Here is a 24,563-nt window from a genome sequence, read left to right as displayed (position 1 = left end):
TTCTCCCACTATCATTCTGCCTTCCTCTATCGGAAACGAAATGAGGCGGCTCCGGCAATACCCTTCTCTTCTCAAAATCGTGAGTGCTACAATGCTGCCTATACTATGAGGGAGCTAAATCATGCTCTCAGTTCATCCTGATCCTCCACCCTAGGGCCAGACACGTTCACATTCAGATGTTGCAGCACCTTTCTCTTGTGTTCAAGCATTTCCTGCTTCATACGTACCACGCATCTGGCCAGAGGGCAAGTTTTGCAGACTCTGGTGTGAAGCCACTGTCATACCCATACCTAAGCCCAGTAAGGACAAACACCTTCCTTCTAGCTACTGCCCCATTACTCTAAACAACTGTGTTTGGAAGGTGGTGTAACGTTAGGATTCATGCCTGGCTGGTATGGTGGCTCGAGGCTTTCAGTTTACTAACCACTAGATGATTGTGGATTTTGAGTGCGCCTTTCTACAGTTGATAACCCCATCACTTTGTCCACCTATGTCATATTAATGGTGTTCTGTGAAAATCACAGATTGTCGTCGTGTTTTTCAATTTGGAGAAAGCCTATGACACCTGCCAGAGGACTGGTATCCTCCATACTTTCCACGCATGGGGCTTCCATGGCTGCCTGCCCCATTTCTGTGAGAAATTTTTAAAAGACTGAGTTTTCAAGGTATGTATGTGTTCTCCCTTGTTGGGCACCTTTATCCCAAAAATGGTGTGCTTCAGTGTCCCGTCCTGAATGTCATCGTCTTTGCTATTGCCATTGATCCTATAATGACTTGACTCTTGCCACGCATCTCTGGCTCCATTTTCGTTCACGATTTAGCCATCTATTGCAGTTCTCTATGAACCTATCTCATTGAACGGCATCTTCAGCAATGTCTCAAGTGTCATTACTCGTGGAACATTGACAATGGCTTTCATTTTTCCACTGACAGAACCGTTTGCATGAATTTCTGGTGGCGCAGTTGGTTTCTTCCTCTATCTTTACATCTTGGACCTGTTGCTTTTCCGTTCATTGAAACTACAAAATTCATCCGGCTCATGCTCAATAGGAAACTTTCTTGGTCCTCGAACGTCTTATCTGACAGCCCACTGTCCCTCATTGTCCTGTGTGTCCTCGGTGGTACTTCCTGGGGAACACTCCTCTGTTTGTACCAGTCCCTTGTCTGTTCAAAACTAGACTATGGGTGTTTCATTTATGAATTTGCAGGTACGTCCTTCTTATGTTGTCTCAATACTATCCACCATCATGGCACCCGTTCAGCCACTGGGGCATTTTACACTAGCACGGTTGAGAGTCTGTATGCAGAAGCTGCTGAACTACCGCTGTCCTACCACTGTGACTTTCTCCTCAGCAGATATGCATGCTGTTTGTCTGCCATGCGTGGCCACCTATTGTATGCCTCCTCCTTCAATGATTCCTTTGATCACCAGTTAGGGGTGTGTCCCTCTTCTGTTACCTCCTGGAGTTCGCTTTTGGCTCATGCTCCGGCAGGTTAACTTCATGTTACCCGCAACTTTCACTGTGCGTGTAAACCCTTCACCACCTTGGCTTCATGCAGTGGCCCATGTTCTCCTTGGCCTTCATTCGCTTCCTAAGGACACTACTCCAGCCTCGCTCAATTGCCATAAGTTTCATTACCTTTGCATGGAACTTCGCAATAATACCTTTGTGTACACTGATGGGTCTCAGACTGAGCGTGGTGTCGGGTGTGCCTTTGTCATTGGCACCAACTTTATTTGGTATTGGCTTCTGGAACACTGCTTAATATTACAGCTGATCTCTTTGCCCCGTATCAGGCCATGCTGTACATCCGGCAACACAGGCTTTTCAATTGCGTCATCTGCTTCGACTCTCTTAGTGCCCTTCAAAGCCTCTCTGTGCTGAGCACCATCCATCCCTTTGTGCAATAGCTCTAGGAAAGCTGTCACTTGCTCACTCTTGATGAAGCCACTGTGATGTTTATGTGGGTTCCTGGTCACGTTGGTATGATGGGAAATGAGGCTGCTGATGCTGCTGCCAAGTCTGCAGTCCTGGTAGCTTGGCCCGCTGGCTCTTCCATTCCCCCAGTTGATCTTTTATGTTGTCGTCTATCAGCAGGTGGTGTCACTTTGGCATTGCCATGAGTTCTTCGTTCGTGGGAACAAGCTCTGGATTATTAAGCCTCTCCCGGCAGCTTGGATGAACTCCTCTCTGCTCTCTCGCTGTGAGATTTTTTTTAGCTAGGTTGTGTATCGGGCACAGTGTTTTTAGCCATTGCCATTTGTTAAGTGGTGTTCCCCCACCATTGTACTCATTGTACTCATTGTACACCATTGTACTCAACCCTTGATGGTCTGCCATTTCCTGATGGAATGCCCTTATGTTCTTGTTTGTGTTTGTCGCCTGAGCTATTGTCTGTGTTAGTGAATGATGCACGGGCTGTCAATCGTGTTTTAGTTTTTATCTGTTGTAGCAATATGGCGAACGCATTATATTTTTAATTCATGCCATCTGTCTGTCTATGATGTATTTTATAGATCTTTTTCCATGTCATTGTTTTTAGCTGCCTTCTCGTCTATCAACTGGGATTAATGTGTAATCATTTTTAACTCCTCTCTTGGTCTTTGTATTCTACAGTTCTGATGTGGGCATGAATGACCCTAGTTGTTTTTGTGTCCTAAAACAAAACAAAATAATACAAATAATCATTTGTTGGTTCGAAAAATTCGTGTACAACACATCACTTCAAAAAAGTGATATGGTCCACTACAATTGCCCTCATGATTTTTAAAGTCATGTACTTGATTGAACTCGAGTAATTCTTCTGTTTATTAATAAATGTGTGGCCTTGTGTGTTCCAACATATGTCACGTGAATAATTGTGTATAATATTTGTTTCATTTTCAGAGGTGCAGCTGACTTTGATGATGTTGATGAAGAAGAGAATCTTGAGGAAATTGATCAGCAAGAGGTAACAGTTACATTGGAAGTAAAATAATGAATGTTTGATATGGTAGATGGGAAAATTAGAGTAGCAGAATTCTGTAGGTGCTTTTACCTTTTAAGTTATTGGTGTTAGGCATGAAATCTAGGGTGTAACACCCTGTTTTTCCTGCTAGGGACTGAGAACAAAATTTTAGGAAATAAATCTTTCATATTTACAGATGACTTATTTATTTATCATTGTAACAAGTCTCATTACGAGATCTCAGTTGTAATAATGATGGTTCCTCAGTTGTGCAAATGAGGAAAGGGATTTGTACTGTAATGTGGAATTCAGACCACTTGTTGTTTATGGTGAACCTTCACATCATTAAGAGGTGAATGGCTGGTTAAAGGCAGACTGAAAAGATCTATGGTCTGACAGAGATTCAGTCACATTCTTTGTTTCAAGGCCCACCATTTACAACTAAACCACAGGGCCGACATCATAGTCGTAAAACATAACTCTTTCATATGTCTGATTATATGGAGGCAGTTTAAGGATGGTTTTAATGAGCATGGGTATTTGGTGATGAGGCTCAAACCTCAAAGCTAATTAGGACAAAATAAGTAAATAAAGATATATTTTGTGAAATATTATCATCTACAGAAACATAATAAATATCTCTAAAAATGAATGCTCATGAACTGTTCACAAGCTTGAATTTGGGAAGAATAGTCATGTAATTGACCACAACCATACCAAAGAAACTGTTCTGGACTCTGCCAGAAGTGATTTAGGGAAACAAAATGAGACTTAGTCTCCCAATATTTGATTAGGCAAAAATAGCTAAAGAATAAGCCAGGAGCTGTTGAAGAATGGAATTTATTGAAACAGCAGTCAGTTGTGCTATCAAAGTATATGGCCAAAAAAGAGTAAAGTAAAGGGAAAAAATGAACTGTTGGAATGAAAGTGTTTATTTTGTGAAGGATCAAAAATATGGAAAAAGAAAAGAAAGATACAGAAAAACAAAATCAAATAATTGGTCTTATGCCACAGGATGAACAAAAAATAGCCAGACTGGAGTGATAATTCAGACGTAAGAAACTCCGGTAAAAAGTTTCATGAGGGAAGAAAAAGTGAAAAGATTATATATTCTCATCCAAAAACTTGAAATAAGCAATAATGGTCGGTTAACTGCAACTACAATAGAAGTTGCAGGAATCAGTTGTATATGGTAGTTGCACCAAATACCTGGCTATGATATAGAGAAAATAGCATACATAGTGGCTGGAAATGGGAAATTATAATACTAATATTCAAAGACAATTAGGGAGCAGTGTACCAACCACAAAGGTATCAACTTATTATCACAGTACCCTAAGATCTTGAAAAAGATAATAGAAAAGAGGTTGTGGGTTAGCCTAGAATACGTTTGGAGAACTGTGGCATTGATTTAGGACCAGCAGAGAAACAGTTGACCTTATTTCTGTTCTGATTGGTTATAGTGCAATAGTGCAGTGCAAAATGAAATAAGTGCACACAATTTATACTAGTACCAGCAGGTGGCATAATCATGTGCACCACCAAAGGTGCTTGGGATTTATTTATTGCTCTAGCCACTGGAGATGAAATCGTGAAATGTACAACCTAGAGGCATGAAATGTTTATATACTGAGAAAAAGAAACTGGCATGGTGTAACTAGAGATGAAATGTTTGCCTTCTGGGAAATTTTGCTACATATTGTGAGAGATAAAGGCTGGGATGTTCCAATGCAGGAACTATTTCTGGGACAAGTTTCCACTCCATAACATAGATCTCAAAGTCTGAGAGTCAGCTTGAAACATCAGCTTGAAACAACAACAAGATTGATGAGATTTTATGACAAAAGGACGAGAGAGGCCAGGTTACAAAATGATGATCTTGCGGCTGTATCTTATGTATGGAAAATATTTATAGGACAGTCCAGGAAAGTAATGGTACCAAAAATTAATGTTACAGTGGAGGAACAACTAAGTCCATTTGGGCCATTGTGGATTTCAGCAATATATGACAAACTTAGAAAGTCTGGAATGAAAATATTTAGGATGTACAAAGCTGAAACTGGACACGTCATTGATGGGATTGCGGATACAGGAAGAAAACCAGCTGAGCCATCCCTTGCAGGCAATATTGCTAGTATACCCAGTAATGTTACTGTAGATAATTATTTCCCAAGTGCACTATTTATAGAACATATCTTGAGTAAAAACATAACTCTTGTGGAAACAAAGAGGATGAATAAAAGAAATTCTGTGGTTAGTTTTTCGCCAAAGAAAAAGTATTCTACAGCCAGTGTGGATTATTTCTTCCAAAATGTGAAATTTTGACCGTGGTTGCTAGCAATGTAAAATTCCATGGTTTATGACTAGTGTTTATTTTCAGTTTTTTATTTTCTTCCTTAGCAATGACTTTATCACTTAATTGAATGCATTAGATAGTGCTAATGCAGTGAGCTAGATAGTGCTAATACATTGAGTAGAACTACAAAAACTTTATCAATTTCATAATAGACCAAAAAAATTGTCACACCTATATTGCACCAAACGTTGAAATAACTTCATCGGCTTGTCTTTGCAGTCGAAGATATTGCTCTTAGGGCAGCTTTTTTTATCAGCCCTGGATTGGATGAACAGCTCTTGAGCCAGGTGCTACACCGCATGTAGATCAGCTCAAGTTGGAAGTAATGAAGTGAATCAGCAGTCAAAACCAAGAACAGCCTGACAAATAGAGCAAAAGTAATCTTCAGTCAAGCATTGTCTTGGAATCTCTGTGCAAGGTCTTAATGAAATATTTCTAATACTGAAACATTGTCACTCATACTTGATTCACAGATGATCACCTTGAGTTTCGGAAAATGTTCCATGTCATGAATTTGATAGTTTTTCCGTAGTATTTATTTTTGTTTGATAGCATCAATTTTGTTCCCCATATGTTACCAAGTGATTCTCCTGTGCATTAAGAAACATAATGAATTCAGATAATTTGTGATGTCAGCCATAAAAGATTTTGTCACTGCTCTACTTAGCTTTAATTCAGTTTTTCCCTAATGGCTGTCTTGTTTAGCCACTATTCAGTCTTGCTTGTCAGAAGTTAAGTGCATCATATCTTTGTGGCTGGTTTTGTAATGACATTCCAGTGAGTATTTTTCCAACTCATAATAGTGTGATGTCATGTTAAGCACTTTGCAGGCCTTCAGATTTTATCAAAAATAAGCAATTCGCATTCCACATTGAATAATGTGGCTCTTCGACATTCTTTTTGGTAGTACGTAGACACCCTAGTATTGCTAATGCAGAATGTAAATCTAATTTAACACAAGTAGTATTTCAAGCAAAGTGCTTGGTGGGTCTCAAGAAGACTGTCTTGCTCTAGCGGTGTCCAGCTGAAGCCTTCCTTCTCTCATCCTCAGCTGCACTAACCGCTGCACTTACAGCACAAAGCAGGAGTGTGGCTGAAGTGTTCACACCTGTGGAGCACTGTTTGTGAAGGGTCTAACTTGCAAGGGAATGGTCCATAAGACATGTCGAAACCTGCACTGAAATTCTTTACACAGGTAAAAGACAATGAAAAAAAAAATGCACTGCCAAAATTTTAGCTGCTAAGAAGCACTGCAAGTATTTTGTAAAAAATGTTGAAGTTACACATTTTTTACCGCGTGAACAGCGGCTTTTAACAGCGGCTTTTAACAGCGGCTTTTTAACAGCGGCTTTTAACAGCGGCTTTTAACAGCGGCTTTTAACAGCCCTGTGTGCCTAGTGTGTGACTCAGCCAATCACTCACACAGCGCCATGTAGCGGAATTATATGGAGTTCACAGGCACCAATTTTAAGCACCTAAAGCCTGGTTTACAAAGGAATGAATGGAGGAAAACACCTGCGAGTCAGCATTTGCAGAAAATTCATTACCATTCGCTTGTATATGGGTAGAATCATTTATACTAGAGGGAATGGAAGAGAATGCGAGGTAGCGAACATTGCCTATGAACGCTGTGTTATCAGTTTTTAGTTTTTGGAGCTAATATTCAGCATAAAGGATATAACTCTATCTTGTTCGAGCCACAGTGCGAAACTTTGCTATTCAGTGAGGATTATTTTGCATGGAAAGTGCACTGTTCTTGACAGTATGCAAAATGGCACAGGAAAGGAAGAACTTAAGTGTCTCAATTTGGATGGGAGCATGACACGCATGGGGATTGTGTGCACTCTACATGGAATTGCATCTCCATCTCTCTGTAGCACTGGTTCAGAATTTTCCTTGTATGTTGGTTGCCATTTTCCCCTGACTTCTCATTACCATTGAGGGGAAATTTATAAACAGAAGTTTAATTACCGACGTCGAGCTTCATCTCAAGAGGTGACACAGCTAGCATTTCCACTATGCTTGTAAGCTCTAATGGTCATATTCTTTCTTTTCTTTTTTTCCGAAAACAAAAATGGTCTAGTGGCAAAGCACGTGGTTCATGATGCAGAGTGTGCGGGATGAAATCCTGTTCAGACCACAACTTTTTCACTATGATTTTTAACCGAGCACTCACTTCTCACAGGTGTAGTGGCCACAAAAGACATGTAGTACAGTTTCCGCATTAACTGCAGGTCTACATTTTCTGATTAGGTATCTGGGGAAGGTTAGGGACACGTAAGTAGCTGCAGTGGCATCCAGTTGAAAGACCCGGAATAGGCCTATCGGGTACATCAGACAGAATTCTGTTTGGTTCGTGCTTGTTAGCTTGTTTGTTCCGGTGAAAACTTGGCTTAAACCATACAAATATTTTTTTTTGAATAACTTCATATTGACAGTTCAATTCTTGCACATGTAATTCAGAGAAAAGAGGCTAGTAGAGAAAATCTGAGGAAAGCTCGCGAATTTTTTCTTCCAGGAGGATAAACTGGAAAAACCCGGGAATTTTTTAGAATACCAGGAATTTTTCAGTGTTCTAGTTTTCAGTTAACTGTTTGTAATTTTGGCTCATAAGAACTGATACTATAATGTCTGTCAGCAGCAAAATGTGCCAAAGGCTTTAGGATGAAGACTGTGCAATACTTCATAACAACAAACTGCTTACGATGAGCATGATGTCACACTTGTTTGCATTAGGTTCGTTTGAGCACTTACCAGCGGGCTCAACCATATGCGTAGTTGGGTCGCGTACGAGCAGTTCCTTCTCCAGCTTCTGGCTACTTGAATTGTGGCTGTTAGTGATTTTGCTGTTTCCTCTTCGTTTCAAGCTCTCGAGTCAAATGAAAACAAAACGGATTTCTGCGGCTTTGAGCTATCAAGTGAATATTCAAAATGCATTCACATAATTACGGAAGGCTAAAATTGTTATTAGTTTGTTTTCTGATTTTATTTTATTTCCACATTTTTGACTGTCAAGCATTAAGCACCTTGCAGAACAGTGAAGCTATTTTTGTTGGTTTGCTAGAGAAATTTGGCTTTTATTAATCTTTTCCGCAGATGGAGTCCATTTATTTGTAATGAAGTGTTTTAGTCCAAACTGTTAGCTAGTTTCAATTGTTCGTTGAATTCCAACTGCACTTTTTCATCTTCTGGCACGTATGGAATTAAGCCATAATAAAGAACCTAACATTAGATAATACAATAGTGGTACTCCAAGAAAATTTACGTCCTAAAAACCAAACGGTCAAGCTTAATATCAGTTTGGGGCCTACTTCATTGTGTATCTGGACATACAAATGTGCACTTTAAGCCGAGGTATGCATTTTAGTATGGTTTACCAACTTCCGATGCTCTTGGAGTAGCCTCTGATGTCCTCTTTCTTTTATGACATAATGTAAGTTCGTACGAACATATGGGCTTCCTATGTCATCATAGCTGCACACGCGCAGATTGCCTGTTTTCTGACACTGTCTGGCAGTTCCTGGAACGAACCTGTTTCTAACAGATCGCGGGAAAATAAAAGTTTCAAAGTAAATTTCCTTTTACACAGGATTAATTATGTTACATGTGAGAATGCTGGATGAATTTCTTAAGTCTCAGAGTGTCTGACTCTCATTTAAAACTTAACTGAGGACCATCCGCTCAGAGGAATTTCGATCCAAGAAGACCAGACATTTATTCATTATTTAAAATTTTGTTGCCGCCATTGTGTGATGTATCTTAAAGTGTAACAATTACTAACAAAGAGATAGAGGGGCTTAAAGTGTGACGAACGAAAAAAATGACCAATATTATGTGTATACTATATGTACACTATCTATATTAATTCACACCATAAACGTTTCCAATTTGTGTTTGCACTACTTGACAGTTATGTTGAATACATCATGTGGCCTAAGCTCTGAATATCTCCTGTCATCAGCTGGCGAGATTACGTGACATGAGCTATGATTGGCCTACAAAGGCACATCACAATCTCGATTTCAATGCTTTGGAAACAAATGTGCTGTGTGTGGTGGAATTCGAATTTATACTTTCGTAATACGAATATATGAGGAAAATATGCAGTGGTTCTCTCTCTCTCTCTCTCTCTCTCTCTCTCTCTCTCTCTCTCTCTCTCTCTCTCTTTCTCTCTTAGTGCCGGAAAGCTCTACACCAGTGTGTAAAACCTTAACCATTCACAGGATTGATAAGTTTTACAGTCCGGAGGGAAAATATACTATCACTTAATGTGGAGAAAGTGTGTTTTCACAGGGGGAAAAAGCGTATTTTTAACTGGGAAATCTGGGAAAAATCTGTTTTTTTTTTTTTTTCTTTTCTCCCCTCCCCCTTGTCTACGTATACACCCTGTCACGGCAGTGTTTGATGTCCCAGACTATTTCCATCAATGAGGACTTGTAATTTATTGAAATGAAATGTCTTGCAGTACTACATTTTATAACAATTCATGTATGCCATTCTTTGTAATAATGTTTGAATGTTGTACATTTGACTATCAGTGAAACAGTTATTTGTTTATTCACTGTAGTCGTCTCAAAAAAGTCCTCAAGTGTCTATTGAATGACAAAACAAACATTTTTCTTACACTAGGTACACTGGTCAAAGGAAAAATTGATGCAGTTGGCACGCATATTGCGTTGCGTACCAGGCATACTTGATCAAATTCGTAAAGCATGGCGAAGAAAACTGCACAAATGACTGGATCTTAAGAATACTGTTCCATTGATAAGCTTGAAATGAGAGGTATCGGAAATTATGTTGTCTGATAATTTTCTGAAAAATGCTTTCCCCTGCCAAAAAAATTCTTTATCAAGGAGTCGAATCGCACTAGTAGTTCCAGGCGGCATCCACATTACATCTACAGATTTTTGGTTGTCCTCTACAAAAATTGAGGCGTTGATATGTCCAGACCATGAATCCAACAAAAGCAATGAATTAGTTTCTGGAGCTGGTTGGAATACATTTGGAACGAAATGTTGAAAATTATTCTTTCCTATTTTTCCAGATTTTGACACGTCGATTACAAGATTTTTGCAACTAAACAGTCCATTTTTTATTTTTGGTCCTAGTTTGCCTTGCGGTTCTTGAAGACAGATATATAGCTGTGGAAACAGTAAACCACTCATACTTATCACTGGCATTATCATATGTGAATGTGTTATTGCATCAAATAATTGAGCAGTCGACTCCATCTTTTTTTCACACTGAAATTTTAAAGTGTGGTCTGCACGCAGTTCTTTCACGAAACCTGACACATCAGCATCATAAACATCAGTTGCGGGGATAACAGCAAATTTTGTCTTTATGTCAGCTATGAATTTTTCTACAGCATTGTGTAACATTGGCGACTGCTCCACACATTTACATGACGTAAACTTGGTGATTTTGTGACTTCCAATCCTGTACAATTTCTTGAACCTGCATAACCAAGTGGATGAAGCCTGGAAATTATCAATGTTCATTTCAGAAGCAATTCGAAGGGTGCAGTCTTGTAGATCTTCATCGGTAACGGTGCATAGCCGCTAATGACTGTTTTTCATTCAGATGGTTTCAGGCTTCCATTTGGTGTGTATTTCTTGCTTCATATAATTCATTCTTTTATTTGTACAGTTCACACTCTGATTTTATGAAATGAAAATGCCTTTGCACACTGCGTAACTTCAAGAATGTTTTCTCTCCTTCATTTAACCAACATTTCACTGCCTTTTCTTTTTTGTTGAAAGCTGTTGCAGTAAGTGTTTCTTTTTTAATAAAAATAAATAAATAAAAAATAAGAGCTTGGAAGGTTTTCTCCTTCAGAACTGTTACTGGCACAATTAACATCATCCGAACCACAATTCGTGGAATCATCACAGTTATTTCCTATTTTTTTCTAACTTATCCACAATTTCAAACAAAATGTCGATATCATTCAAATGAATGTCAAGGAAATCAACTACAAATTACGCATATGTATGTCCTCAGGAGAAGTAGGTGATTTTGACTGGTAACTACATTATTCATATTTCATCATTGCTAAATTGAGAATGTTAATTGGATTCCATATTACTGTGAAACGGGAAGGAAAGAAAAGAAAAGTACTACTAGCAGACATGCCTTACGAAAGCACAATAAATATTAATTCAGCTTTATCTGTATTGTTAGTACTTACCAATATTGCAAAAAGCAACTGATAATTTGTAATGATGTTATGTGAGTGGCTAATTCAAGTGAATAGTACATGTGTACTGTAGTGTCAGAGGAACTATTAACGAAAGGTAATCTGAAATGTCCTTTACAAATTGTGACCGGGTTGTGTTGTGTTTCCTATTTAGAAATGTACTGCCGACCTTGGCTGTGTATGGCAAGCTATGAACTTTGCAATTTTTAGCTATTGTTTTTTAATACTTGCAGTGCCTCTTAGCAGCTAAAATTTTGATAGTGCACTTCTTTCATTGTCTTCTTCCTGTGTAAAAAATTTCAGGGTAGGTTTCGACAGGTCTTATTGGACCATTCCCTTGTTAGATAAGCTGATAACAGGTAATTGAACACTTCCACATTTTAGGTGTACTATTAGACAACAGACTGTCATGGTTAGCATGCAAAGTTAACTGTCTGAGGAAATGTAATGCTCCCTGTTTCTGTGGCAATACCCCCATGGCAATAGAGCAACGAGTCTTACTAAGATTTTACAACACCTTAATTTTATCTTGTCTAGAATATGGATGTGTCTCCCATGGTTCAGCAACACCATCCTTTCACCATATTGCAGTAAGATTAGCATGTGAAGCCTTTTGTACAAGTCCAGATACAATCTTCTTGCGGAAGCGTGGATCTCAATGTTGCGAGCCTGATGCCAGCAACTGCTGGTCAGTTATGCATTCATGATCAGCCAGAAGTCCAAATACACTGGTTACCACATTCTGTTACAGTAACAAGTATTCAGCTGCTTAGAAATGATCTCCGAACAGGCGGATTCTCTGAGGTGTAACTTGAGGCCCAACTTAGTGACCACAAATTCCCTTCATTTGTTTGTATAAGGAAAACCAATTCTGTGGCTCCCTCATGAGTGTCCCCTGCCTGGTAGTATGGAGGGACCCCCCTCTGTCATCATATCAGAACTCATACAGTGTAAAACTTTATTTTGTGTGTTTGTTCTGTGAGTGAATTGCAGGCAACAGAACAAGAAAATTCGTGAAACCTATTGGTACATTACCATCTACACGAAGCTGGAATATCCATAATAATATTGAGCTCTGTTAACATGCTAAGCAATAACTGACTGGGAAGACAAACACAATGTTTGTATTAGACCTAGGAACCTCAAGCTTTGACGTAAGGACACACGTATGACATTGTATTATGAAGGCTTAGGAAAGGAATAGCAAACTACCACACAGTCCAACAAATGTGGCCAGCTTCACTCACAAGTCTCTTGAAAGAAAGCCATCGTCTTTTGTCACTTGCACATCAGCCACAGCAACTTACACAGAATCCATCCTGCAACATGCTTATTCTCAAAGAGTGTGTGTGTTTGTGCATTCACACCTGCCACTTGGACAAAAGTGAAACGTTCACTGAAGTTGAATGTGTTGTTCCCTCAGATACTAAGCAATAATTGAACATTTGTGAGCCATGTTTTACACTTTTTTCCAAGAAAGTGGACATGTTTAACAAAATTTAATGATCTCACTTTGTGGGGCACTGCAGGGAGTGGGCATGGAAGGAGTGATTTTTGTCCCAGTTTTGACTTGTTGGAGCCTCCACATACTCCATCCCTGAATTGACACGCTCAACAACTTTTACTGCTGCCAGTCTCTATGTGCTGTATACTATTTATCTTTCATCATTTTGACATATTGCAGAACTTTAAGGTTTAACCTCCCCAAGGTACTGTATGCATGATGTTGGGCAAGGTGAGTGATGTGCTTCTTGGTACTGGTGCTAGTGCCAGGAAGACCTCCAACTGGCTGTACTAATTTTATCACTATTAATAGATATATACTTCTCCTGGTATTAATCCTCAACAACAGTGTAGCTCCCAATTTGTGAAAACTTATAAACATTCTCTCATTTTATTTCTCTTTGCTAGATAAATGGGGTTGGACATATTGATAACCCTGTAATTGAGTCCCCTTAAATTATGTATTGCTACATAATTATTTCTCATGCTTTCCATCTACTTTATGGACAAATCCCATAGTTGCAAGTATCTACTATCATCACATTCATGTGTTTATAAACCATTGAAAGTTTCATGTTAGGGTGTCGCATATCTTGCAGCTTTCATTAAAAAAAAAAACGCAATAATCTATTGTTAATGAACGAGTACTTAAAATACAATTTTCATAAGTTTAAAATTAGTATGTCTGTAATGTCTCTTTGTCATCAAACATAGTAAATTCAAATCTCATTTTTCTTTACTGAGTGGATGAATGCTTGCCATCATGTGAAAGAATAAGTTTGTCATTTTACTTTGACTGCTAATTATTTTAAGACTTCCTCCACTTTTTAACTAATCATACTGTCAAGGGCTCGTGCATGAAGTTTCGGTTTAATGCAGTGAGTGTGTCAAGGTATAAAGTCACTCTTTCAAATATTTGAGTTGTGAAACAGCCATTGTCACCAGCAAAAGTAGTACAAGGAAAATACGTGTATGCTTAAAGCAACATCATAAATTCACAGAGTTGCTTATGTAAATTTTTCAGAGTTGCTTATGTAAATTTTTCAGAGTTGCTTATGTAAATTTTTCAGAGTTGCTTATGTAAATTTTTCAGAGTTGCTTATGTAAATTTTTCAGAGTTGCTTATGTAAATTTTTCAGAGTTGCTTATGTAAATTTTTCAGAGTTGCTTATGTAAATTTTTCAGAGTTGCTTATGTAAATTTTTCAGAGTTGCTTATGTAAATTTTTCAGAGTTGCTTATGTAAATTTTTCAGAGTTGCTTATGTAAATTTTTCAGAGTTGCTTATGTAAATTTTTCAGAGTTGCTTATGTAAATTTTTCAGAGGTAGAAGAATGCTTTCCTGTCCCCTAAAGATGTGTTGTTGGGAAGAACAGTAGTATTGTCGTAAATAATGTGTTGTGTAATTGAGAATATTAGGGATCCCCATTTGACTGTTTCAATTCTGTCTCTTAGGATGAAGGAGAGAACATAGATATTTTGGCACCTGGAGATGCAAAAGGAGGTGTGCAAAAATCGAAGAGAATAACTACAAGATACATGACAAAGTAAGTCATTGATCTGTGTTTTGTCCCCTACACAAATATGAAAATTAATAGTAGTGCATGAATGTAAGGTTGACAGAAGCTGCCATTTATAATTTTTGTGTATCATTTGTGTGTTACACTTTACAGCTTTAAAATAATAAGAGAACCTAATTGAAACATAGCAGTACAGTGTTGTTCTTTAAGTAAAGTTTTCTATAGGTGTGTACATACTAGGTAGTAAATAAGAGAAAAGAGAATTCCGTATCCTCACTGTCATGCTTTTAGCTAGTAATAAGTGTACTTTTAGGTCCGCGGAGAACATTTAAGTCCTTACTTGGTCCAATATCTTCTTTAGCAATTTAATGTTTTTATTTATTTACGTATATATTATGTGATTTATGCAGCTGTATTTTTCCCACAACTTTGCATCGCTGGGGTTTCGAGACTGCATTTTTGTAGCTGTTCGATCTGAGGCCCCTGTGCTGTCAGTAACTTGGTTTTTACTTTTTATTTTGGCAGTAAAGAAGTGTATCCTCATTTCTTATCATGGGGTCTTGAGCACAGAGAATGATTTGATGCAGCTTTCAATGTTAGTCTGTCCTGTGAAAACCTCTTCGTCTCCAAGAAACTACTGCAACCTACACCCATTTGAACCTGCTTACTGTATTTCTCCCTTGATATCCCTCTACAATTTTAACCCCAGTTCTGGGTGGCAAAATCACAAAAGTCTTGATGTAGATTTAGTTTCAATGTGAACCATGGACCTTGCCGTTGGTGGGGAGGCTTGCGTGCCTCAGCGATACAGATGGCCGTACCGTAGGTGCAACCACAACGGAGGGGTATCTGTTGAGAGGCCAGACAAACGTGTGGTTCCTGAAGAGGGGCAGCAGCCTTTTCAGTAGTTGCAGGGGCAACAGTCTGGATGATTGACTGATCTGGCCTTGCAACATTAACCAAAACGGCCTTGCTGTGCTGGTACTGCGAACGGCTGAAAGCAAGGGGAAACTACAGCCGTAATTTTTCCCGAGGACATGCAGCTTTACTGTATGATTAAATGATGATGGCATCCTCTTGGGTAAAATATTCCGGAGGTAAAATAGTCCCTCATTCGGATCTCCGGGCGGGGACTACTCAGGAGGATGTCGTTATCAGGAGAAAGAAAACTGGCATTCTACGGATCGGAGCGTGGAATGTCAGATCCCTTAATCGGGCAGGTAGGTTAGAAAATTTAAAAAGGGAAATGGATAGGTTAAAGTTAGATATAGTGGGAATTAGTGAAGTTCGGTGGCAGGAGGAACAAGACTTCTGGTCAGGTGACTACAGGGTTATAAACACAAAATCAAATAGGGGTAATGCAGGAGTAGGTTTAATAATGAATAGGAAAATAGGAATGCGGGTAAGCTACTACAAACAGCATAGTGAACGCATTATTGTGGCCAAGATAGATACGAAGCCCACACCTACTACAGTAGTACAAGTTTATATGCCAACTAGCTCTGCAGATGATGAAGAAATTGAAGAAATGTACGATGAAATAAAAGAAATTATTCAGATAGTGAAGGGAGACGAAAATTTAATAGTAATGGGTGACTGGAATTCGAGTGTAGGAAAAGGGAGAGAAGGAAACATAGTAGGTGAATATGGATTGGGGCTAAGAAATGAAAGAGGAAGTCGCCTAGTAGAATTTTGCACAGAGCACAACTTAATCATAGCTAACACTTGGTTTAAGAATCATGAAAGAAGGTTGTATACGTGGAAGAACCCTGGAGATACTAAAAGGTATCAGATAGATTATATAATGGTAAGACAGAGATTTAGGAACCAGGTTTTAACTTGTAAGACATTTCCAGGGGCAGATTTGGACTCTGACCACAATCTATTGGTTATGACCTGTAGATTAAAACTGAAGAAACTGCAAAAATGTGGGAAATTAAGGAGATGGGACCTGGAAGAACTGAAAGAACCAGAGGTTGTACAGAGTTTCAGGGAGAGCATAAGGGAACAATTGACAGGAATAGGGGAAAGAAATACAGTAGAAGAAGAATGGGTAGCTCTGAGGGATGTAGTAGTGAAGGCAGCAGAGGATAAAGTAGGTACAAAGACGAGGGCTGCTAGAAATCCTTGGGTAACAGAAGAAATATTGAAATTAATTGATGAAAGGAGAAAATATAAAAATGCAGTAGATGAAGCAGGCAAAAAGGAATATAAACGTCTCAAAAATGAGATCGACAGGAAGTGCAAAATGGCTAAACAGGGATGGCTAGAGGACAAATGTAAGGATGTAGAAGCTTATCTCACTAGGGGTAAGATAGATACTCCCTACAGGAAAATTAAAGAGACCTTTGGAGAGAAGAGAACCACGTGTATGAATATCAAGAGCTCAGATGGCAGCCCAGTTCTAAGCAAAGAAGGGAAGGCAGAAAGGTGGAAGGAGTATATAGAAGGTTTATACAATGGCGATGTACTTGAGGACAATATTATGGAAATGGAAGAGGACGTAGATGAAGACGAAATGGGAGATACGATACTGCGTGAAGAGTTTGACAGAGCACTGAAAGACCTGAGTCAAAACAAGGCCCTCGGAGTAGACAACATTCCATTAGAACTACTGACGGCCTTGGGACAACCAGTCCTGACAAAACTCTACCAGCTGGTGAGCAAGATGTATGAGACAGGCGAAATACCCTCAGACTTCAAGAAGAATATAATAATTCCAATCCCAAAGAAAGCAGGTGCTGACAGATGTGAAAATTACCGAACTATCAGTTCAATAAGCCACGGGTGCAAAATACTAACGCGAATTCTTTACAGACGAATGGAAAAACTGGTAGATGCAGACCTCGGGGAGGATCAGTTTGGATTCCGTCGAAATGTTGGAACACGTGAGGCAATACTGACCTTAGAAGAAAGATTAAGAAAAGGCAAATCTACGTTTCTAGCATTTGTAGACTTAGAGAAAGCTTTTGACAATGTTGAACATGAATACTCTTTTTCAAATTCTAAAGGTGGCAGGGGTAAAATACAGGGAGCGAAAGGCTATTTATAATTTGTACAGAAACAAGATGGCAGTCATAAGAGTCGAGGGGCATGAAAGGGAAGCAGTGGTTGGGAAAGGAGTGAGACAGGGTTGTAGCCTCTCCCTGATGTTATTCAATCTGTATATTGAGCAAGCAGTAAAGGAAACAAAAGAAAAATTTGGAGTAGGTATTAAAATTCATGGAGACGAAGTAAAAACTTTGAGGTTCACCGATGACATTGTAATTCTGTCATAGACGGCAAAGGACTTGGAAGAGCAGTTGAACGGAATGGACAGTGTCTTGAAAGGAGGATATAAGATGAACATTAACAAAAGCAAAACGAGGATAATGGAATGTAGTCAAATTAAATTGGGTGATGCTGAGGGAATTAGATTAGGAAATGAGACACTTAAAGTAGTAAAGGAGTTTTGCTATTTAGGAAGTAAAATAACTGATGATGGTCGAAGTAGAGAGGATATAAAATGTACACTGGCAATGGCAAGGAAATCATTTCTGAAGAAGAGAAATTTGTTAACATCGAATATAGATTTATGTATCAGGAAGTCGTTTCTGAAAGTATTTGTTTGGAGTGTAGCCATGTATGGAAGTGAAACATGGACGATAACTAGTTTGGACAAGAAGAGAATAGAAGCTTTCGAAATGTGGTGCTACAGAAGAATACTGAAGATAAGGTGGATAGAGCACGTAACTAATGAGGAGGTATTGAATAGGATTGGGGAGAAGAGAAGTTTGTGGCACAACTTGACTAGAAGAAGGGATCGGTTGGTAGGACATGTTTTGAGGCATCAAGGGATCACAAATTTAGCATTGGGGGGCAGCGTGGAGGGTAAAAATCGTAGAGGGAGACCGAGAGATGAGTACACTAAGCAGATTCAGAAGGATGTAGGTTGCAGTAGGTACTGGGAGATGAAGCAGCTTGCACAGGATAGAGTAGCATGGAGAGCTGCATCAAACCAGTCTCAGGACTGAAGACAACAACAACATAATATTGGTCATTGTCCGCAGCTCGTGGTCTCCGGGAGCATTCTCGCTTCCCGAGCATGGGGTCCCAGGTTCGATTCCCAGTGGAGTCAGGGATTTTCACCTGCCCTGACATGACTGGATGTTGCATCATCATCATCATCATCATCATCATCATCATCATCATTCATCCCCATTATGGCCAGAAGAAGGCAACGGCAAGCCACCTCCATTAGGACCCTGCCTAGTATGGCAGTGCGGGTCTCCCGCATCGTTCCCCTCCTCTCTGTAAAGAAGCATGGCACTTCATGTCCATATAGGTCATTAGTATTCTTCTGTACTCTTTAAATAACTTCCCACTGGATTGTACAACTATGAACAATTATCATACAACTATGTAAAAATATCATTTCAGTGTGGAAATATTCTTAATACCCTCCGAAATGATCTGCCGATATTTTACAAAATCTTTTCATAATTCTGTTGTTGGATTTCTTCATTGGCGAATCTTAACATAGTCTATTCAGAGGCTCTACTAAAGCAGGCTGTGTGGGGTTGGAAGCTCCGTGCCAGACTTATTGTGACGTAAAGGTGTCTGCTGGGAAACTCCAACTGCCACCTATAGCGTACCTCAAACAATAAAACAATGCAAAACAAATTATAGTATCGCACGCAGTGGATGTCAGTATGGATGATGTCAATATGGGTGATGTCAATATGGGTGATGGGTTTATGTTGATTTTGGGTGATGTCGATATGGATGTGGATGAGTTGCCGTGGGTCTTGAGGGAGAGTAGTGCGGTAAGCTGTCACAGGTGGCGTGCACAGAACATTGTATAGACAGAACCATTGACACAGAAGTTAACCCGTTGGCAGTGATAGGCCATAGCCCGTCAGTTCTTAACACGGGTTGTAACTACCGTGGACCTGACCTTTGCCTCATGCCATTTTCTGTTTCCGCATGCTAGTGTTAAGTCATTTGCACTAGTCTTATTTTGTGTTTATCTCCATGCTCATCTTCACATGGTGGTTGGTCTCTCTAGTAGATTGAATTGAATGTCAAGTTTCATTCCCTCTTCTGGGATTCAGCTCCCCAGCTTTGCAGTCGAGCCATTGTCAGCTAGTATAGTTTATATTTGTGCTGTCAGGATGGTTTCATGCGGTTGGGGTGCACTGTGCCAATAGAATACATATTTGCATTTCCACTTAATATCATTTGTATAAAATTAACAATGCAAGTATGTATTACTTAAAATGTGCAAACTTTAATTAAAAAACTCATTTATAGATGCATCCCCATGTGTTTGTGTGTGTGTGGTGTGAACACCCCCCACCCCCTGAGTGATTCCTCCTTTTAGTCAAACTATGTCATAATTTTTTATTTATTTATTTGCAAATCAGTTCAGGATCTCCTCATTAGTTATTCAGTCTACCCATTTAATCTTCAGCATTCATTTGGTGCACCAATTTCAGAAGCTTTTATTCTCTTCTTGTCCAAACTGCTTACTGTCTATGTTTCATTTCTGTAAACCAGTACATTCCATACAGATACCTTCAGAAAAGACTTGCTGAAACTTAAATTTATATTAAACAATGGAAAACCCATATATAATTTAACAATGGTGTGAAAAGGATAGTTGCTACTCACCAATAGTAGAGAAGCACAACAAAAAGACTGTCAGAAAGTGAGCTTTTGGTTAACATAGCCTTCGTCAGAAATAGACAACTCCCTCCCCCTCCCACCTCCCGCCCCCCCCCCCCCCCCCACATGCACACACGCATGCAAATGCAAACACAACTTGTGGGGGGCGGGGGGGGGGGGGGGGGAGTACGTGCAGGTGGGCAGACCCATGCGTTCACTTGTATATGTAGTCTGTTTCCGACGAAGGCCTTGTTGGCCAAAAGCTCATTTTCTGGCAAGTCTTTTTGTTGTGCTTATCTCTGAATCATCATCTCCGCTATATGGTGAGTAGCAACTATCCTTACCTAATATTGTTAAATTTATATTAGGTGTTAACAAATGCTTCTTTTTCAGAAATGCTTTTGTCATCATCAGTTGTTTTACTGCCAAAGTAATGAAGCTCAGCTACAGTATTTAGAGTCTCATATTCTGATACCCTCAGCATTATGTGATTGAATTCAGTTACATTCCATTATCTTTGCTTTATTTCTAATGCTCATCTTATAGCCTCTTTCCAAATACCCTAATTGTTCTAGTCAACTGCTATCTCTGACAGAACTGCAATGTCATCAGCATGAACCCATAATTTTTAAAAAAGCTGCCAAAGTTCCTAGGTCACTATTTGAAACATTATTTCTCTCCCTTTAAGGAGCTACATTCCAAGAACACTCTGTTCACAACAGGGCCTCTGAAAGCTGTTTTTGGAGGTATTATAGTTCGTAAGTACCAAAAGCCTCAAAGTTTGGGGGTGGTGGATATGCTAGTTCAGAAAATCATTGAACAAAGTAAATCCCATTACATGATAGTAAAGGGTATTTTTTAATCCCAGAATAAGGACAGAGTTAGAAAAACAAATTTTCTACCAGTAATTTTCGGTTTAATACCCCATTTGTCAGTAAATTATTGGAATTTTCTAATAAGCATTGAATATGTTTCTCAGGTGCATTGTTCGAGAAAAAATCCAATCAGAAAATAGAGATGGATAAGATTTAATGGAATCATACACGATTGATTATATTGTGCCAGACAATAGTCTGAAGCACACATCCTTATTTGCTTATTCGGATAGTTTTCATACAAGTGAGAAAGAGTTTCAAATTAAATTCACAAACAGAAGAAACACTCCAAAGGGGGAAGAATCTAGATTAAATTATACTTATGCTTCTGATACTTTTAATGTTACTGTAACTACCAATTATGCTAAAAGTGCAGATCTCAATGGAGACAGTGTGTGAAGATGATAATGAGGGGAAAGAGAGGGTGTGAGGGGGGTGGGGATAGTCTTCTGAGTGAGCCCAGATTGAAGTCACCTTTTGGGGCAGAATGGTTATTGTGGAAGACAGATGAGATGTGCCAGTGCACTATCGACAACCAATGAATTGGGCAATGACGAAAATAAGGAGGTGGCATTCGTGCCTTTTTTGCATTTGTGGGTAGCATTTCCAAAAGGATTCCCCCCTCCAAGTGAGTATGTGTGTGGTGTACACAGGGCCCCGAGCTATTGCAGCTCATTCTTCCTTCCCTGTCTGAATTTCCCTCACCCTGCCCCTCCCTCCCTATCCTCTCTTCTTCCCTGTTGCCCCCTCCTTCCCCTCTCTCGGTATTCTGATTTGTGTTGACCTGGCTTTCCACCTGGTTCCCTGTATTGCATGCAATTTTGTTCCTTCTTTCATCCTGTTTAGCATTCAGGTCCATCACTTCTAAATTTTTTGTTTTTTGTGTGAGCTATTTGAGGAAGAACTCACTCCCTAGTGTCTACAGTGTGGATTCCTCTCCCCCCCCCCCCCCCCCCCCCTCCTCCTCCTTCCTCTCTTCCTTCCCTGCTGTAGACCCTCTCCAAACCTACTAGGTCGCCAGCATGTGTAGTCAATCCGCGTGGTGGGCCTGTTATGTACCCATCAGGCTGCGCCGCTTGACAACACATGGTTCACACTACTGATACATGACCTGTTCACTCCCCATGTATGTCAAGGAATGATTGCTTGTCTTCCTGGAGCATCGGAACTCCCGGCTCTCTGTTGATCAAAGCTACTTCTGCCGCCCAATCTGCAGCTCATTGTGCTTGTGTGCGTCTTGGCAATGTCCCAGTGTCTATTGCCCCTCACCAATCTTTGAATATGATCCAACGATAGTGGCGCCTTCATTTCGGCCTTTGATGGAGATACCCTCCCAGAGAAGGTCAATATTAGGGACTACAGATGTGACATGAAGCCATATATGCCATATATTCTTTGGGTGCTTGTGTTTTGGACATATGGGTTTTTTGCTGTACAGCGGACACTCTTTATATGACTGTGGACACCCACTCCATGATCGAAGCCCCTGTGTTGCGCCACCTGTGTGTGTCAGTTGTCATGACCACCACTTCCCTCACTCACCAGATTGCCCAGGTTGCAAGAGAGAAAGGATTATCCAAGAGTAAAAGTCCCTAGATCGCCTGTCTTATGTTGAGGCTTGCCAAAAACATGACCGACTCCACTCCCTCTCGCAACCTGTGTCTGACATCTTATTTATGGATGTCACCTGATCTTTGTCAGTGACAACCACTGACAGCACCATGACCTCTTCTTGCCTTCTTTGTATCTAACCAGGACTCTCGCCCCACAATCATCCAGTGGAACTGCAGCAGATACTATCATCACCAACCGGAAATACAACATCTTGTTTCCTCCTACTCTGTGTTCTGTCTTGTTCTTCAAGAAATGCAGTTCCGTTATGACCATACTCCAATGTCTCGTGGTTATCGGGCATTCTTTCGGAACCATGCCGGTGCTGGGGTAGCACCTGGTGGGGTCTGCACTTTAGTTCGCTCTGATGTCATTAGTGACTGGATCCCTCTTCATACCAACCTGGAAGCAGTAGTGGTTAGAGCACAAATGACTCTGGCAATAACCATTTGCAGTGTGTACCTCGCTCCAGGTGGGCCACTGTCTTATGTTGAACTGTCTACCTTAATATAGCAAATCCTGCCCCCATTTCTCCGCCTCAGGGATTTCAGTGCCCAACACCCACTGTGGGGAGAGCCACTTCAATGAATAGGGGTCTCCTAATTGACCAACTTATTGAAGACCTCTATTTGTCTCTCCTCAATGACTGTTCCCCTACCCACTTCAGTGCTGCTCATGGCACCTTTGCTGCTATCAATCTAACGATCTCCTTCCCTGATCTTGTAGCTTCTCTGCATTGGGCACCCCATGATGACACCCCATGATGACAGTGAGCACTCTTCAGTGAAGCTGTTGTTTCCCTGCTGCTGTCAGGCAGACAGGCCCCCGCCCAACTGTTGGTCATTCCGCATGGCGCACTTCGACACCTCCCTCTAGAATTGCATTGATGCAGTCGTGCACAACCAGTTGTTCCAACACATGAACATTACCCAGAGGCAACAACTCCTTAGTATTTTCAAACACATTTGGCTTACCGGTGCTTTCCTGTCACAATGGCAAGAATGTGCAGAGTGTATACAACCTAGGACAACTGGAAGATTTAGGAAAAACCTGTGAATTTTTTCATCAGGGAGAAAACTGGGAAAAACCCAGGAATTTTTTAGAATTCCAAGAATTTTTCATTGATTTAGTTTTCAGTTAAATTTTTGTAGTTTTGACTGGTAAGAACTGATACTCTAACAAAGTATATTACAGTATCCCACTATTGCAGGATAATATTGCAGCAATAAAAAATAAACAAGAGGGAAAAAATGCAAATAAAACTTAAATTGCAAAGGAAATGCTCCATATACAACAACAAAACAGTGCTCTTACAAGTGTCTGCCAACAGCAAAATGTGTCAAAGGCTTTAGGAAGACTATGCAATGCTTCATAACAGCAAAATTGCCTCTGATGAGTGTGACGTCACAACTGCTTACATTAGATTCATTTTAGCAGTTACAAGCAGGCTCATGTGCATGCGCAATTGAGTTGTGTATAAGTAGTATCTTCTCCTGCTTTTGGCTACAGAAATGTGGCTGTTGGCTGTAGATTTTTGAAAATTTGAATACGAAACTTTGGAGGTCATTTTGACTGGTTATTTTTGAATTTGGGGTATTTTCTGTAGACAATGTTGTAGAGGACACTTTTCTAAAAACAATCATGTCAATTGCAATGTTGTAACTTAACCCAGTGCAGAGATATTCACATTTTTGCTAACGTCTCTAAACTGAAACATCGTCACATACTTACAAACAAAAATGGCTGCCATTCAGTAAAGATGAAAGGTAAATTTTTTAATAAACTATTTTGAACTTCTCAATTATAGGGTAATTACACATAAAAAATGAAAAATATTTAAAAATGGTTAAGCAACCAATATAATTTTTATTGGACTACTTCATTTGGATTGACCCGATAGGAGAA

General features: G+C 39.7%; 1 protein-coding gene across 1 annotated transcript in view; it reads left to right on the top strand.

Annotated features, from left to right (window-relative positions):
* The window catches only part of LOC126284085 (DNA-directed RNA polymerases I, II, and III subunit RPABC2-like), a 52,026-nt gene that overhangs the window by 14,942 nt on the left and 12,521 nt on the right, over nt 1–24,563 (top strand). The window contains exons 2-3 of the mRNA XM_049982733.1: nt 2,889–2,952; nt 14,462–14,553. Of these exons, the coding sequence (XP_049838690.1) occupies nt 2,889–2,952; nt 14,462–14,553 (156 nt within the window). The remainder of the gene's footprint in view (nt 1–2,888; nt 2,953–14,461; nt 14,554–24,563) is intronic.

The sequence above is a fragment of the Schistocerca gregaria genome, chromosome 8 (assembly GCF_023897955.1).
Source record: "Schistocerca gregaria isolate iqSchGreg1 chromosome 8, iqSchGreg1.2, whole genome shotgun sequence".
Taxonomy (NCBI): domain Eukaryota; kingdom Metazoa; phylum Arthropoda; class Insecta; order Orthoptera; family Acrididae; genus Schistocerca; species Schistocerca gregaria.
Note: the sequence above shows the minus strand (reverse complement) of the source record. Positions and strands in the feature narration are given on the sequence as shown.